This window comes from Lutra lutra, chromosome 12 (assembly GCF_902655055.1).
Source record: "Lutra lutra chromosome 12, mLutLut1.2, whole genome shotgun sequence".
Lineage (NCBI taxonomy): Eukaryota > Metazoa > Chordata > Mammalia > Carnivora > Mustelidae > Lutra > Lutra lutra.
In genome coordinates, this window is record NC_062289.1 from 13858135 (window position 1) to 13873050 (window position 14916).

At 38.7% G+C, this 14916-nt stretch overlaps 1 protein-coding gene across 1 annotated transcript in view; it reads right to left on the reverse strand.

The window, feature by feature from the left end:
• Positions 1 to 14916, reverse strand: part of PHLPP1 (PH domain and leucine rich repeat protein phosphatase 1) — a 207334-nt gene that overhangs the window by 95710 nt on the left and 96708 nt on the right. Inside the window, exons 2-3 of the mRNA XM_047696943.1 lie at positions 7926 to 8122; positions 1883 to 2008 (exon numbers count right to left, since the gene is read on the reverse strand). Of these exons, the coding sequence (XP_047552899.1) occupies positions 1883 to 2008; positions 7926 to 8122 (323 nt within the window). The remainder of the gene's footprint in view (positions 1 to 1882; positions 2009 to 7925; positions 8123 to 14916) is intronic.

Consider the following 14916-nt stretch of genomic DNA (forward strand, 5'->3'; position numbering starts at 1 on the left):
CAATGTGTCATTGGTAAGCTCAATAATTTACATATATTTGTTTACATCTTTATCCATGTTTAAGAATTTATACCTCTGACCTGTTCCAAAAAGAATGCAAAACAGGTCACTACGACACTGCATTTGATTTAAAAGATCAAAATATCTCCATATTGGACATTCTACAAAATACCTGACCAATACTCTTCAAAACTGTCAAGGTCATTAAAAAAACATAGGAAGACTGAAAAACTCTCATAGACCATAGGAGACAAAGGAGACATGACAGTCAAATGCAATGTGGTACCCTGGATTAAACCCTGGAAATGGAAAAGGAAATTAATGGAAAAACTAGTAAAATCCCAATAAATCTTGGAGTTTGATAGTCAGAGTAATGTGTTAATATTGGTTTCTTAGTTTTGGCAAATCTATCATGGTAAGGGAAGATGCTTGGGAAACTGGGTGGGGCTATGTGGAAACTCCCTGTACTACCTTTACAACTTTTTTGTAAATAGAAAATTATTCCTAAATAAAAAGTTTATTTAAAAAAATCAACATCTCCATATAGAGAGAAATTTAATGCACTCTGACCACATTTTGGCATTTTATTCTGAATAAAGCAGAATGTAGGCTGTTGACTTACTGCCTTAAACCCATGCAAACACTTAAATATAAAAGCACAGTATTCTTTAATACCTGTCTCCTCACATTTGCAACCACAAAAGTAATTTTAAAATGACGAAACAGATGTACTTATTGCCTCTAATACCACATTAACTCTACAAGGACGTCTGCGGAAGAAATGTCATCTTTCCCATTTTCTCTAGCAGGGTGCTGCCCTTCCACTTGCCTACCAGGTTAGGAGAATCCTCTGAGTCCTATTAATCCAAATTCTGCCCATTGCTGCTTCTCTGAAAGGAGGGGAAACTAATATTCTTAAGTGTATGGCATCATCAGAGGACACAGTTTTTACCTGATAATTCAAGTGCGGCCTGATAATTTCAGAATGTCTTTCTAGACGTTATTCTCGAATTTTCTATTAACTGTTTTACAAAGTTATGTCCTATTCATTCACTTGATAAATAATTACATCATCATACAGCAGTCTGAATCATACTGAACTTGGATAGCAAATTCAAAAATATGAAAGCAAATTCCAAAGTAATGGTTCTACACCCAAGAGAGGTTTCATAATTTCATAAACACACCCAAAACCAAGGCACCAAATACTACAATCCACCCATTTTACACACAGTTCTATAAATGTGATGTAAAACCATCTTCACACAAAGTACCTGAAATACCAGCACTTATTTATCTTATTCTTCGTGTTACTCTAGCTTCCATCACACACCACACACACACACACACGTATACTGTTTCATTGCTCATGGTAATCTTATTTAATTAGGGGACTATAAAACGGTCAAAACAATAAAGATGTGAAAAGAAAGTAAGCCATCTGAAAGGCAGAAGTTGAACAGGTGAAAAGGAGATGGCACAGATTAAACCACTTATATGAAAAAAAATAGAGGAAGAGAGGAAATTTGTAATAATTCTTTGGGTATTTTGTGGTTTTACAGTTGTCCTACCCTGGGCCAGTCCCTTAAATATTCTTAGCTGATGTTCCTTACCTATAACATTAAGACAGTAATGCTAATCTACTCACTGATCTGTTTTATTTCCCCTTAGGATAAACAAAACCTAACAAATGAAACATCTCGGAAATTTTATATTGGCTACTTTTCAGCCAAAATGAGCTTTTATAGAACTAAAAGGTGCAAACTACTAGCAGTATCTGAAAAAAAAAAAAAAAGTATAATACTACATTCTGGAATTGGGTAAAGCAGAGAGAAACTGCAGCCAGCTAAAAGCTGAACAATGTTCTCAGGTAAGCACTTACCTTGGAAACTTGTCGAAGCCACCTTAAATACTCTGTGAATGTATCAAAACAAATGTAGTAAGTCTGGCTTTGGGGTCCAGAGGAGCTAAATGCTAAACAGTGCTGGTGCTTTTTCACTTCTTCTACCTATAAAAACAAAGAGACAAAAAGGGTCAGGAAAGCAGACCATGTACACAGTTCATGAAACATACCTTGGGCCAGTGAGCCTGCACAGATTTGCAGCTTTCCCTACATACGATCCTCTTAACACTTAAAATGTGTTAAGTTCCTGAGTCTGACTAACCAATGTGAATTACAAGGAAATAGAAAATGGAGAGTTTTATCTTTAGATTTCCCCACAAGAACGAAATTCTCTTCTTCCTGTTTAAATTGGAACAGACTCCCTTCCTAGCTTTCTCTATCGTCACAACAGGGTGCGAAGGTTCTTTCTTCCTTTGGGCGGAGCTGTACTTAATATTTTACTTGAGGATTTTTATTCCAGATAAGTTTTCTACTCTAAGGGACTTTTCTATTACTCTGAATTACAACCTTTTGGAAAAAGTCTTCAAGAATGTTAAGTAAGTTTTTAAAAACTTAACATGAAATTGAGATTAACATGAAATAAAACTCTACCAAGAGTCCTAATTGGCCCTTCAAGTTCGAATAAGGCAGTGATAGAGTCAAATCAAATTTCCACTCCCGGTAAATTCCTCCTAAGGAGGAAAAGTCCAGATAATAAAATAACGTGACACCACACAAGCTCCTACGCTTCACTTACAAAAATAATCACAGGTCACAAGGGAAGTGTAAAAAACTTTCAAAAAGATGAGTATCACAGACTATGCTCTAGGACCAAAATGCAATTAGAAGTTAGATGTCAATAATTTAAAACCCAATTATACTTAGAAAATCAGTAACAAACTTCTAAACAAGTTAAAAAAAATAAAAATTTAGATATTCTTAGAACTAAACCATTAAGAAAGTACTACATATCAAAATTTATGGAATGCAACAAAAGCAATACGTAGGGGAAATTTTATAATTTTAAATACTCATATTAGTAAAGAAGGCAGAAAATTGTTTTCATTGATATGTGTCTCAAGAACCTGGGGAGGGGGGTGGCTCGGTGATGGACACTGGGGAGGGTATGTGCTATGGTGAGTTCTAGAACTCTGTAAGACTGATGAATCACAGACCTGTACCCCTGAAACAAATAATACATTATGTTAATTTAAAAAAAAAAAAAAGGAAGAAGAGGAAAAAAAAAAAAAAGAACCTAGGGGGAAAAAATACCATACCAAAAACTGAATAAACTCAAAGTAGAATAAAGGTGATAATAAAAAGCAGAAATTAGTGAAATGAAAACCAAATATACAACAGAGAACATGAACATTAATAAAATACTGGTTCTTTGAAAAGGCTAACAAAATCAAATGTTGACTGATATAGGTCAATGATGTCCTGATAATGATGATACAAACATCATTAATAATGTAAGAGAGACAAGACTACAGATTAAGCAGATTTAAAAGAACATTTTAAGCAATTTTGTGCCAAAATCTTAGGAAAATATATTTTACTAACACTAACTCACAAAAAAAAATCTAGAAGGCCTACATAGTCCTATAACCATTAAAGAAACTGAGTATTAAAATTTTTCTTCTCAAGAAATATCACACCCATATGGTTTTATAGATGAATTCTACCAAAATTCCATGAAACAGATCTTTCCAAACTTGTGCAAACTCATCCACCAAACAAAAAATGAAGAAAAATACCACAACATATTTTATAACCAAGAACAGATCATCAGAGCAGTAACAGAAAGGAAACTTTTAGGCCAGTCTCAGTTACAAACACTTATCTTGAACAAAATGTTGCATCAGGATCCAGAAATACAGGGGGGAAAAAATACAGACATGCAGAATCCAGAAATACAAAAAAAAAAAAAAAAAAAAACCCCACAAAAAAACCCATACATCAAGGGGCGCCTGGGCGGCTCAGTTGGTTAAGTAGCTGCCTTCAGCTCAGGTCATGATCTCAGGGTCCTGGGATTGAGCCCCAGGTCATGCTCCCTGCTCAGTGGGCAGTCTGCTTCTTCCTCTGCCTCCCCCCACTGCTTGTGCTCTCTCTCTCAAATAAATGATAAAATCTTTTGACTCTTACTCTTAGGAAACAAACTGAGGGTTGTTGGAGGGGAGCAGAGTGGAGAGGTTGGGATAACTAGGTGATGGGACACTGGGGAGGGTATGTGTTGTAATGAGCACTGGGTATTATATAAGACTGATGAATCACAGACACATACCCCTGAAAAAAAATAATACATTATATGTTAATTAACTGAATTTAAATTTTTTTTTAAACTACCTATCAAGAACAAACTGGATTTACCTCAGGAAAGGCAAGATGGTTTAACATTATTGGAACTATAAAATCTTTAATCACATTAACAGGTTAAAGAAGAAAACCATATGATCATCCCACAGCTGCAGAAAAAGCATTTGGTAACATTCACCACTGATTCATCATTCATGATAAAAACTCCTAGCAAACTAAGAACACAAACAACAACTTTGTCTTAGCTGACAAAGGGTATCTATCAAACATCTAAGGCAAACTTCAGTGTTAATGATGATATACCACTCTTTAAGATCTCTGAGAAGACAAGTATCTACTGTTTCTATTCGATACTATACTAGAATTCTGGCCATTACAATAAGACAAAAAATGTATTAAAGAAGGAAAAAAACTGTCATTATTTAAATATTACATGATTAGCTACATAGTAAACTCCAAACAATCTATAGACATATTAGAATAAATAAGAAAATTTAGCAAGGTGGCTAGATATAAAACAATACTCAAAAGAAAACTGCATTTCTATTCACGAAAGAGAAAATACAATTTTTTAAAAGTGCCATTTAAACTAATCAATATTAACAGAAATCAGGCCAGTGGCTCCTGGAGGATGGGGGAAAGTGAGAAGAAAAGAGTGGGAGGAAAGGGGTACAAAGGAGCACAAGGAAACTTTTGAGGGTGGTATCATCTTGGTCATTGTCTGGGGCGCCTGGGTGGTTCAGTGGGTTAAGCCGCTGCCTTCGGCTCAGGTCATGATCCCAGGTCCTGGGTTCGAGCCCCACATCGGGCTTTCTGCTCAGCAGGGAGCCTGCTTCCTCCTCTCTCTCTGCCTGCCTCTCTGCTTACTTGTGATTTCTCTCTGTCAAATAAATAAATAAAATCTTTAAAAAAAAAAAAACTGATGAATATAAATTCTAGGACAATGGGTGGATACCTCTGGTGTCTGGGGAGGCAACGGGACAGACGTAAAGAGAACACAGGTAGAAACACTGATACTGATACTGCCATGATTCCTAAACTGAGTAGCAGGTTAACGATTATTCAACTTATTATGTGTCATAAGTTAGCAAATATTAAGTAAAATATTAAATCTAAAAATCTATGTTAACTTCTAAAGGACAAATTATATAACATAATAACTTATACAATGAATAGAAACTTCTCTGTTAAATAATTATTTCCCAATAATTAAATTTTAAGAGCGCTTCATTTAACTTCATAGTTGGAACTGGACATTTGAAAATGTAAAATAAATGATCACGCTCCAGTGGTGTGTCAGATTTGATTATAGCAATTACTGCTGGCTTATGGTCAGTCTATCTCACACTTCATTTCTAGCTCTTCTTCATATATTTAAAAGAAACAAAAACAAAAACCTGCCATTTACTCTTAGTTTTTCCTTTAACAGAATCAAACAGCAGAATGAAAAGAGGAACAGATAAACATTAATGAAAACTCAGACGGCAAAGAGTGAGTTATTTTTCCCCGAACCTGGTGAACAGGTTTTAAAAGACTGGCTTTTAACATACTCAATTATTTTTAAAGGCATAGTGCAAAACGGGTTTTACAAGGTTGGTCTGTGAGAAAAAGGAAGCTGTTTCAATTTATTCAATGGTAGAAGTCTATCCAATAATAGGCCTGGGAAACAAGTCTCTAGCTCTGAATGAAAATGCTAATTATAACTCGTTCTTCTGACCTTATCTGAACATTCCACTGCTTTCCTGTCTCTGCTTCTCTGAGCACAATAATCTTTCTGACCATCTCCTTCATATGTCAAGAGATTTTTCACCCTTCAAGTTTTACTGTAATTGCTAGCTCCTTCATCACAAAATTCCCTGATTCCCCACAAGAAAATGTAATCTCGCCTTCCACTCATCTCCTGCACTACTTTTCTGCCTCTCTCTTACAACAGATATTGTGCCCATCCTTCATCTCTGGAGAGTAAATTATAAGCAATTCAAAGGCAGGAATGATGACTTACCCACCTTGGTATTTCTGGGACACCAAGCAAAGTGGCTTCCCCACAGAAATTATTTAATAAATAGTTGTATTAAATGTGCCTTAGCAAATGCCTAACATCATAGAGAAGAAAGAAACAGACTGTTGACCTAACAGGGCACCAAACATTAAATATGTATTTTTAATGATGACCTGTGGGAGTAATAATGATGACTAATTTTTCAGAATTCAATCCAGAGGACAAAATCTTCAGTAATAAGATGCCACTAATTCTTCACTGTTCAGACAAAAGTTAAGTAATGGTTTGAAGACAGGTGACTGAAATAGATCTAAATATACCTGGCAGCCTGGCCAAAATCTTTTTAAAATGATCCAATATTAGTCTTTTTAGGATTAGAATGCATAATAGCAGAGGGGTGGATGGGTAACTGACATGGGCTATTTACAGAAGGAAAGACTAATTTAAACTATGAATGAAGAATGAATTTGCTACAAAGCAGGTGAATAACAAAGCCATTTACCACTGCACACACCTGATTTTTACCTTATTCATTTCTAATCCCTGGAACCAGAAGATGAAACATTTTCCAATTTTAAAAAGTTCACTTTAACAAAAGTTGTGTTTGTTTTTTTTTTTAACCCCTCTATTTATATCCTCCATGTTCTGCCTTCTTTCCCATGCGCATTCAGGAAGAAAAATGGTAAAGAAAATATTTACTTAATTTGTCCCCAATTTTCAAAAACCCTTTTCTTCATCCAAATTTGCCTTCCCATTTATTAAGAGACTTTCATATCATTTAAAAATCGGGAAATACTAACATATAATCATGGTAATGATACTCCCACCAACACTTGGGTATTAATAAATCGATTTGGCAAAAAAAGAATGTAAGATTTTCCCAAACAATCTGGTTCTTTCTATTTTATAAATGTAGGAATAAAATAATTATCATGCCCAAAGAAAAGCAGCTAGTAATGTTGGTAATATCTATCAGCTATATCACAACTTTTCTCTGAAACAAGTTAACATTTCAGGTTCAAAAATTATGACTGGCTAAATTGACAAGCTAAAAAATGTTAATTTGGGGGCACCTGGATGGCTCAGTCAGTTAAGCGTCTGCCTTTGGCTCAGGTCATGATCTCAGTGTCCTGGGATGGAGCCTTGCATTGTTGGGAATCCATCAGCAGGGAGTCTGTCTCTCCCTATCCCTTTGCCCCTCCCACTGTTCATGCTCTCTCTTCCTCTCTCAAATCGATAAACTCCTTAAAAAAAAAAAAAAAAGTGCTAACTTTACTGGTCACTGCACAAAGAGAGACAGGTGTGCCGAAGCTGGATCAAAGATTCATGCAAGAGAGAGTCTAACCTTTGGTACCCGTGCTTGAACGGTCCTAAACCCATGGACTTCAGGATCATGACAACTATACCACACAGTAGGTACTCAAGCTATCAACAGATGTCTACTCATAAAGAATAATTCATCACCTACAGCCTAAAACATAATACTGAATTTTAGTTGCTCTGTTTTCCAGCCTGTCATTGACTAGCCAAGTAAAATTGCCGGGGCCTCCTGCAGGCCAGCGGCACTGTCCTCCACCGCTCCACCACCCGACAATGCCCGAGCAGAGCGCGACAGGAACTGAAGTGGACCACAGATGAGTGAAAAACCACGGATCCCGTATTACAGAAATGGCTCAAAGTAAGCTCTATGACACTGGGACACCTGTTAGCATTTTGTTTTAAACTTACTTTTCCACCGATCAGTGGCAGAACGTGCATCTTTCCGGTCAAGCTGTCTTTCACAGATGATACTATAAGGCAGGTCCCACACAGGATGACCTGGCGTCTGGTCCAGCGGTTCACTGGCAACTGCATTTTGCCTTTACGGACATTATACATTCCTGAGAGCTGAATCCGCTCAGAGCTACCAGAGCTGTGAGGTTTTCCTGAAACAAACACAAGCAAACATTTTAGTCCAAAGAACTGGGTGTTTTAAATTAATTAATGAATTAGTTAATTCATTAATTAATTTAAAGATTTTATTTATTTATTTGACAGAGAGAGACACAGCTAGAGAGGGAACACAGCAGAGGGAGTGGGAGAGGGAGAAGCAGCCCCCCACAGAGCAGAGAGCCCGATGTGGGGCTCGATCCCAGGACCCGGGGATCATGACCTGAGCCAAAGGCAGACGCTTAACGACTGAGCCACCCAGGTGCCCCTAAATTTATTTATTTTTAAGATTTTATTTATTTATTTGACAGACAGAGAAGGAGGGAGAGAGTAGCAGAGGGAGAGGGAGAAGCAGACTCCCCACTGGGCAGAGAGCCCCACGTGGGAGTCAATCCCAGAACCCCAGGATCATGACCTGAGTCAAAAGCAGACACTTAATTGACTGAGCCTACCTAGGCACCCTAGAATTGGGCTTTTTTTTTCAACTCACTGGCATACCAGATAAACTACCAGGGCAACAGAGAATAATTATTGGGCAACAGTCTAATTTACAATTGAGAGACTGAAATCCGCAATAATACAATTATGGTTAAGAACTACCACATCTACTCCACAGACACAGTTTAATTTTAGGTGAAGAAATGTTTTTTCCATTTTAAGTCCTCTGTTATAACCCAAGTTTTATTTCCTTCTATATCCCTCACATTTTTTTTTTACATTTAAAAAAGGGATGACTTCAAGATTTATAAATGGCTAGAGTTAATTTAAGTACACTAAGAAGAAAATATTACAGACTAAGATAGGAAAATAACATTCAAGATCTAGCATTTAGTGAAACTTATCAGTTTTAATGAAATTAACTTCTGATGTTCTTCCTCCTACAGTTATGCAGTACACTTCTACTATTAAGGAGGCAAAAAAATAATTCTAATAAGAAAATGCTCCTCTAGTCCTCAAAGATACACTGAACATCAATCTAGGAAGGATGGTATGTGGTCACACATGTGACTCACGGAGGGAACACAGGGACAGCGAGAGAAGCACTGAGACTCGGAGACAAGGAGAGCGCCAAGAAAGACGTTAAGAGTCTTTGTTTCCAAGATGGAGATGAATCTGGCAGACTGACATTTAGACAAGTCTTATCAACTGGATGGGAGAACCACTGTGATTCGTGTATGACAGCGTTACAAACAAGAGCAACGCAGTCCCAGTTGTAGACGCTGAATGCCTAACAGCAAAGAGTACTGAAACTCACACTCACAAATAAACTAATGAGAGACACGTGTCCTTGAACAGGACCCAAGCCAGAAGGGTTGTATTTGGAAATCTGTCTAGTTGCCAAAGGCTAACAGAAGAAACATATTCATGGGACACTGTATTCTTATGAATATTAAAACTTCACGTAAATACCAAGTAGTTTTGGTAGATGTCTAATACCTACTAGAAAAGGAAACAGGAAGAGCAGTGGCACCAAAAATAGATCTTAAAAGATCCAGAGTGTTGGAACCCTCCCAATACATACCTTTGGGCAGAAAGAACAAAACCAGCAGGTTTGAATTTTACTTCCTCTTTCTCCCAGTATATCAAATGTTTTATAAAACAGATTCTGCATACTACAGAATTTTGTTGGGGCTGGGCCAGAATGAAGTGTAACAGCGGTTCAGAGACTTCAACTTAGTGCCCAGCAAACAATGAAACACAGCTAACACCCTCCTCAAGGGAGCTGAGAACGCCACGGGCTTGTTCCGTCACCAGATGCTAACACCCCACCAAGAGGCAAGAAGACCAGGAGACTTCAGATCACACAGGACTTGCCAGAGGCTGCCAGTGATGACGGTCAGACCACAGTCACTCGTCTGCCCTCTTCCATACAAGTTCATTTACCAAGAGAGAAAAATGCTCAGACTCCAAGTCCAAGAGCTCCTTTCTACATGATACTCCCCTTATAGGGAAGAAGGTAAGTGTAAGATTACCGCTTTCGAAAACCCAATTTCCACAAATGTAAGAAACTAACATACACTAATGAGGAATCTAAACAGGCAGGTGCGTGCTGGCGTGAACATGCGCGTGCGCACGCGCGCACACACACACACACACACACACACACTTACATACACACTAATGAATGCAAACAAGGAGACATTTTATTTAGCCACATCCAAGAGTGGCTTCCAGGACACCTGTTAACCTGTCACATTTATGTAGCTCTGTGGGTCACCACAGACTGAACAAAAAGCCAACAGGAGTACATAAAGATAACCCTTCCATTCTCCCAGCACCACAAAAATCCTATAGAAAGCCCCAGAACAAATCACCAGATAGAGTGGACTACACGTCCCAGAAGGGACAAATATATTGAAGAGTATGGAGACATCAACCGAGTTAGGCTTTTTATTCTTCCTTTAGAAAAATTCCCAAAGGGCCTGAGTCCTGGAGCCTAATGGTAAGCTCAGTCTGTCCTTGGAAAGCCCTACACATCCCAGTCTGAACCATCCCCTCCTCATCTTGTTCTGAGTGAATTCCAATCTCCTTGTGGTCTGCTCCCCGCCCCCCCCGCCCCGGGTGTTCCAGTAGACCCCTCCTCAGAACCTGCTGTGTACAAACAGGGCTCTGGAGAGTATGGAGATGAACGCGCACTGCATACCTGGGCAGCCACCCAGATGCAGCCTCCTTTGCCTCAAACTTCCTTATTTTATGACATACGAATGATTTTAATCTCTCCCTGCCACTCTCAAACTTCTCAATTCAGAGGAATTCCAAATGTCCTATGCCTTAATAAATACTGACAACACCAAGTAACCAATGACTACCAGTTCAAAGTTGCATCAGTTATTAAGACTTTTATTTTAGAAATGTTAGCTAATTTCCTACAGGTCTAAGGCACGTCTTACTCCATCCGAGGGGAAAGACGGCAAAAGCAAGTATGTCAAGCTGAGGCAGAGACTGACCACAGCAAAGCGACTGAAGTCTCCTTCAGTCTTGTCTGTCAGCAGGGAATTTACTAAATAAATAATTAGAAGAGAAGTATTTATTTAGGGGAAACTACAGTCTGTTTTGCTACAATACTGTGATTCATTAATACCAACTAGCTCATATGATTGTAAATAGGGGAATGGTATCACTTTAATATGTATATTGTGTTGGTTCAGAAAGATTTAGTCTAGAATTAAAACTTTCAATAGCAAAGGAAAAAGTCCACAGCAAATATGCCATCTCAGTGCCCACAAGCCAGCATTTCAGTTCTGTTACTGTGCAGCTTTAATATTCCTTAAAACTAAAATTCAACTTCCAGCCACACTGGGATGCCCACGTGGGCCATCTGGGTTATCTCCCGAGGCCCCATCGTTACTTTTGTTAGTATTCTGGTTATAAAGACACATGCACTTATAGTCCTGCCCTCTTCCAACTGCATTTTCTCATAAACCATTTTATTTTTATTTTACAATTTTGGAGAACATGAGAACTTTTAGGAATACATATAAAGTAGCAGTAACACCTGTTTTAACTATAATACCATTTAAACAACAAAGAAATAAGTACAAATTTGGTTGTTGCCAATCACGTGTCTTTGCTAAATATATAACCGTGTCTATCATTGCAGAAGTTTAAAAATATGTCTACAAAGTTCTTTTAAATTCTTTCCCTCAAAAGGCAGAGCCTAATTCCACTCCTCTTGTGTGCACCTCATGTCTAACAAACAGAATACCGGGGAAGTGATGCAATTTCTGAAGGTCATCAAGGGCAGAAAGCTTCCTCCTTGCTCTCTCTAGGATCACTCCCTCTGGGGAAACCAGCTGCCATGTCATGAGGACACTCTGCAGACCCTATGTAAGGCCAACAAGGTGAGGCACTGAAATTTCCTGCCAACAGCTGGGGAGCAACTGGGATCTCTTTTCACCAGCCACATGATGGAGCCGTACTGGAAGCAGATCCTCCAGCCCCGGTCAGGCCTGGAGAACCACTACCCCCAAGACATACTGACTGCTCACCTCCTGATACCTGAGCCAGAAGTACCCAGCCTAGCCACTCCACTCCTGAACTCCTGATTCAGAGAAGGAGGAAATAATAAATGTATGGTGTTTTAAGCCATTAAGTTGCGGGGCAATAACTAACACAACTTTATGAAGTTGGTTTCACTTAGTTCTATTTACCTGAACATGGTATTACTTAAATAACCCCCCTTTCCCTAAAATCATCTACAAATTTACAGAACTTTATATAAACTAGTGAGGGTCTACTATATCCAGAAATAGTTAAAAAACAAAACAAAACAAAACAAAAACAAGAATAAGAATAGTAAATTAAGCAGTGACAATTTCCAGAACTTTAGAGAATGAAATTATTCATGGTGATAGGGCACCAAAAACTAAGGAAGCCTGATCACGGCATAAAAGTTGCTGGGAGAATTTACCATGTCCCCGGAGCTGAAAATGGTCAGGAATGAGTGCAAACAGTCAACCCTAACCCCCACCTCTCTACCTTAGAGCTTAGATTGATAAAACTCTAAAGCATGTTTCTTATTGCATATAAATCCTTAAATCCTTCTTGACTACCTTCAGTGACAGAAAGACTGAATTAAATTACTTGCCTACGGTCATTCCAAGAGCTAGCAAAAGGATTTAAACCACCCCACAGCAAGGTCTAGAGACCTGGGCACTGAGCGGGCACCTGGGAATTTTGTCTCACAGCTGAGAGGCTAAACAAGCCCGGCAGGAGCTCTGAAGCAGACTCGGGACAAGCTGCTTCTCGCTAATGGAAATGACAACCAGCTGCTAAATAGATTTGCGGAGGGTTAATTAATGTATCAGATCAAAATATATAAAGTCAACTGCCCAGTAAATCTTACTTCTTGCTGACAGCCACTCAGTCTGATTGGGTTTATTTAAATTACTGTAGACCCTTTTCCCTGAGAAATGTCATGCCTTGAACCTTTCCCTAATCTCTAAATTCTGGAATACCACTGGAGTTTATAATTTCCCTTATAATGTTAAATAAAATGGACCTGGAAAATGTGAGCTAGCCCTTCATATTCTTACAGATTCTGTAAACAGAGGGCCAAAATAATTTTTAAAAAATCCACCGAAGCAAACTCTAATATAAATGATAATAAAATTAGCCAGGAACTTAAAAAATTCGAGAAGTTGGAGTAAGAAAGAGGATTACCCTGACTGTACACTGTATATAATATATAATAAACTATAATAAATTAAAATGATAAAAGGAAATGCTGAATGAAGACAAGTCACAGCAGAGAGCTTCTAACCAGGCTGCACCAAAATCGCCTGGAAGGCTTTCTCAAGGTCGAGTGCAGGGCTCCACCACCCAGAGTTTCCGATTCAATAATTCTAGGTGAGGCCTAGGGATTCTGCTAATGCTGCAGGTCTGAGGACCACCTGAGACCCAGTGAGCTATAGCACAAGGTTAACAACATCTTTTCAACCTGGTGATCATCAGCCTTTGGTTGCTAACCCTTAACCAAAGAAGCAACTGCACTAAGTTGGGGAAAGGATGAGAAAGGCGATTAGAAATGAACTAGAAGAGGAGGTTCTGCTTTTAGACCCGCCTTGTCCCTCCTTCTTTCCTTCACCTCTCGTCCTGACAAGGAACCTGATTCATCTCTCAGGCATCTTTAGATTTCCCTCCATCCCATCATCAAAATTATCCCTTAGCTGTCTGAACACCTAGTGCTCACGTCTCTTCTTGGGATGTATATTTAGAGAAGGTATTTTCTTCAAAGGCGGGTTTCTTGCATTCACAGAGACCATAACCCTTCGCTGATTTATGAGTTCCCTCAGCTCAGTTTTAAGAACGATCCACGGCTAGCTGGTGTGGCCTCCCCTTATTAACTTCACATTTGACAAAGAAAATGCGTTTGAGAGATTTCATCCAATCAGCCTTCATCCAATCAGCCTTCACCTGTCAGTTCAATGTCTTCACCATCTGTTACTTCCAGAAATGGCAGTCTCGTCTTTCCGTGCATAACCAGACCATACCTTAAGAGCCTTTTCAACGTTCTCCTGAGTTTTTCTTTCTCATTGGATGAGTAATTTTTTCCTTGGCTAGAAAATTCACTGTAACAGTTTCGCTAACTTTTTACTATCATTTCCATTACAGTGCATGGTAGACTTGTTCAGGTCCACAGGTCTGTCAGGCTTCTGCCACATTTAACAATCTTAAAATTACTTACAACTTCTATTTTATGGCTAAAAGCCATCCCTTTGGTAGACTGAAGAAAAATTTTCATCACCTGCTTTCCCAGCTGGCTTTATTTTTGTCACACTTCTCCACAAAGGATAATGTCATAAGGCAACAGCATTAAGGCATAAAACACCATGAGTGAAGAGAAACAGCTGAACTTCTCAAAACAATGAAGCCAGGCAGCAGGCCTCCTGGTATGTTTGATTCAAATGTAGGCCTCACAGAAATTACAAATGACTATCTGTCATGAGGTTCGGGAGGCCTTGGGAGGACTAAATCTTAAATCTGAAAATGCCTAAGGTCCAAAATACCCATAATGGCTCTCAAAAGGGTACAATATTCACTCCCTCCTTCAGATAAAAATTATGACTTGTGTGAGAGGTTGGGGGAGCCAGGTGGTGGGTATTATGGAGGGCGTGGATCGCACGGTGCACTGGGTGTCGAGCATAAACAATGAATTCTGTTACGCTGAAAATAAATAAATAAATAAATTGAATTGAATTGAATTGAATTGAATTGTGACTTGTGTCGGAGGTGAAGGATACTGCTGTGGGCGTGGAGATCAGGCTGACGAGGGCAGACAGCACCACAG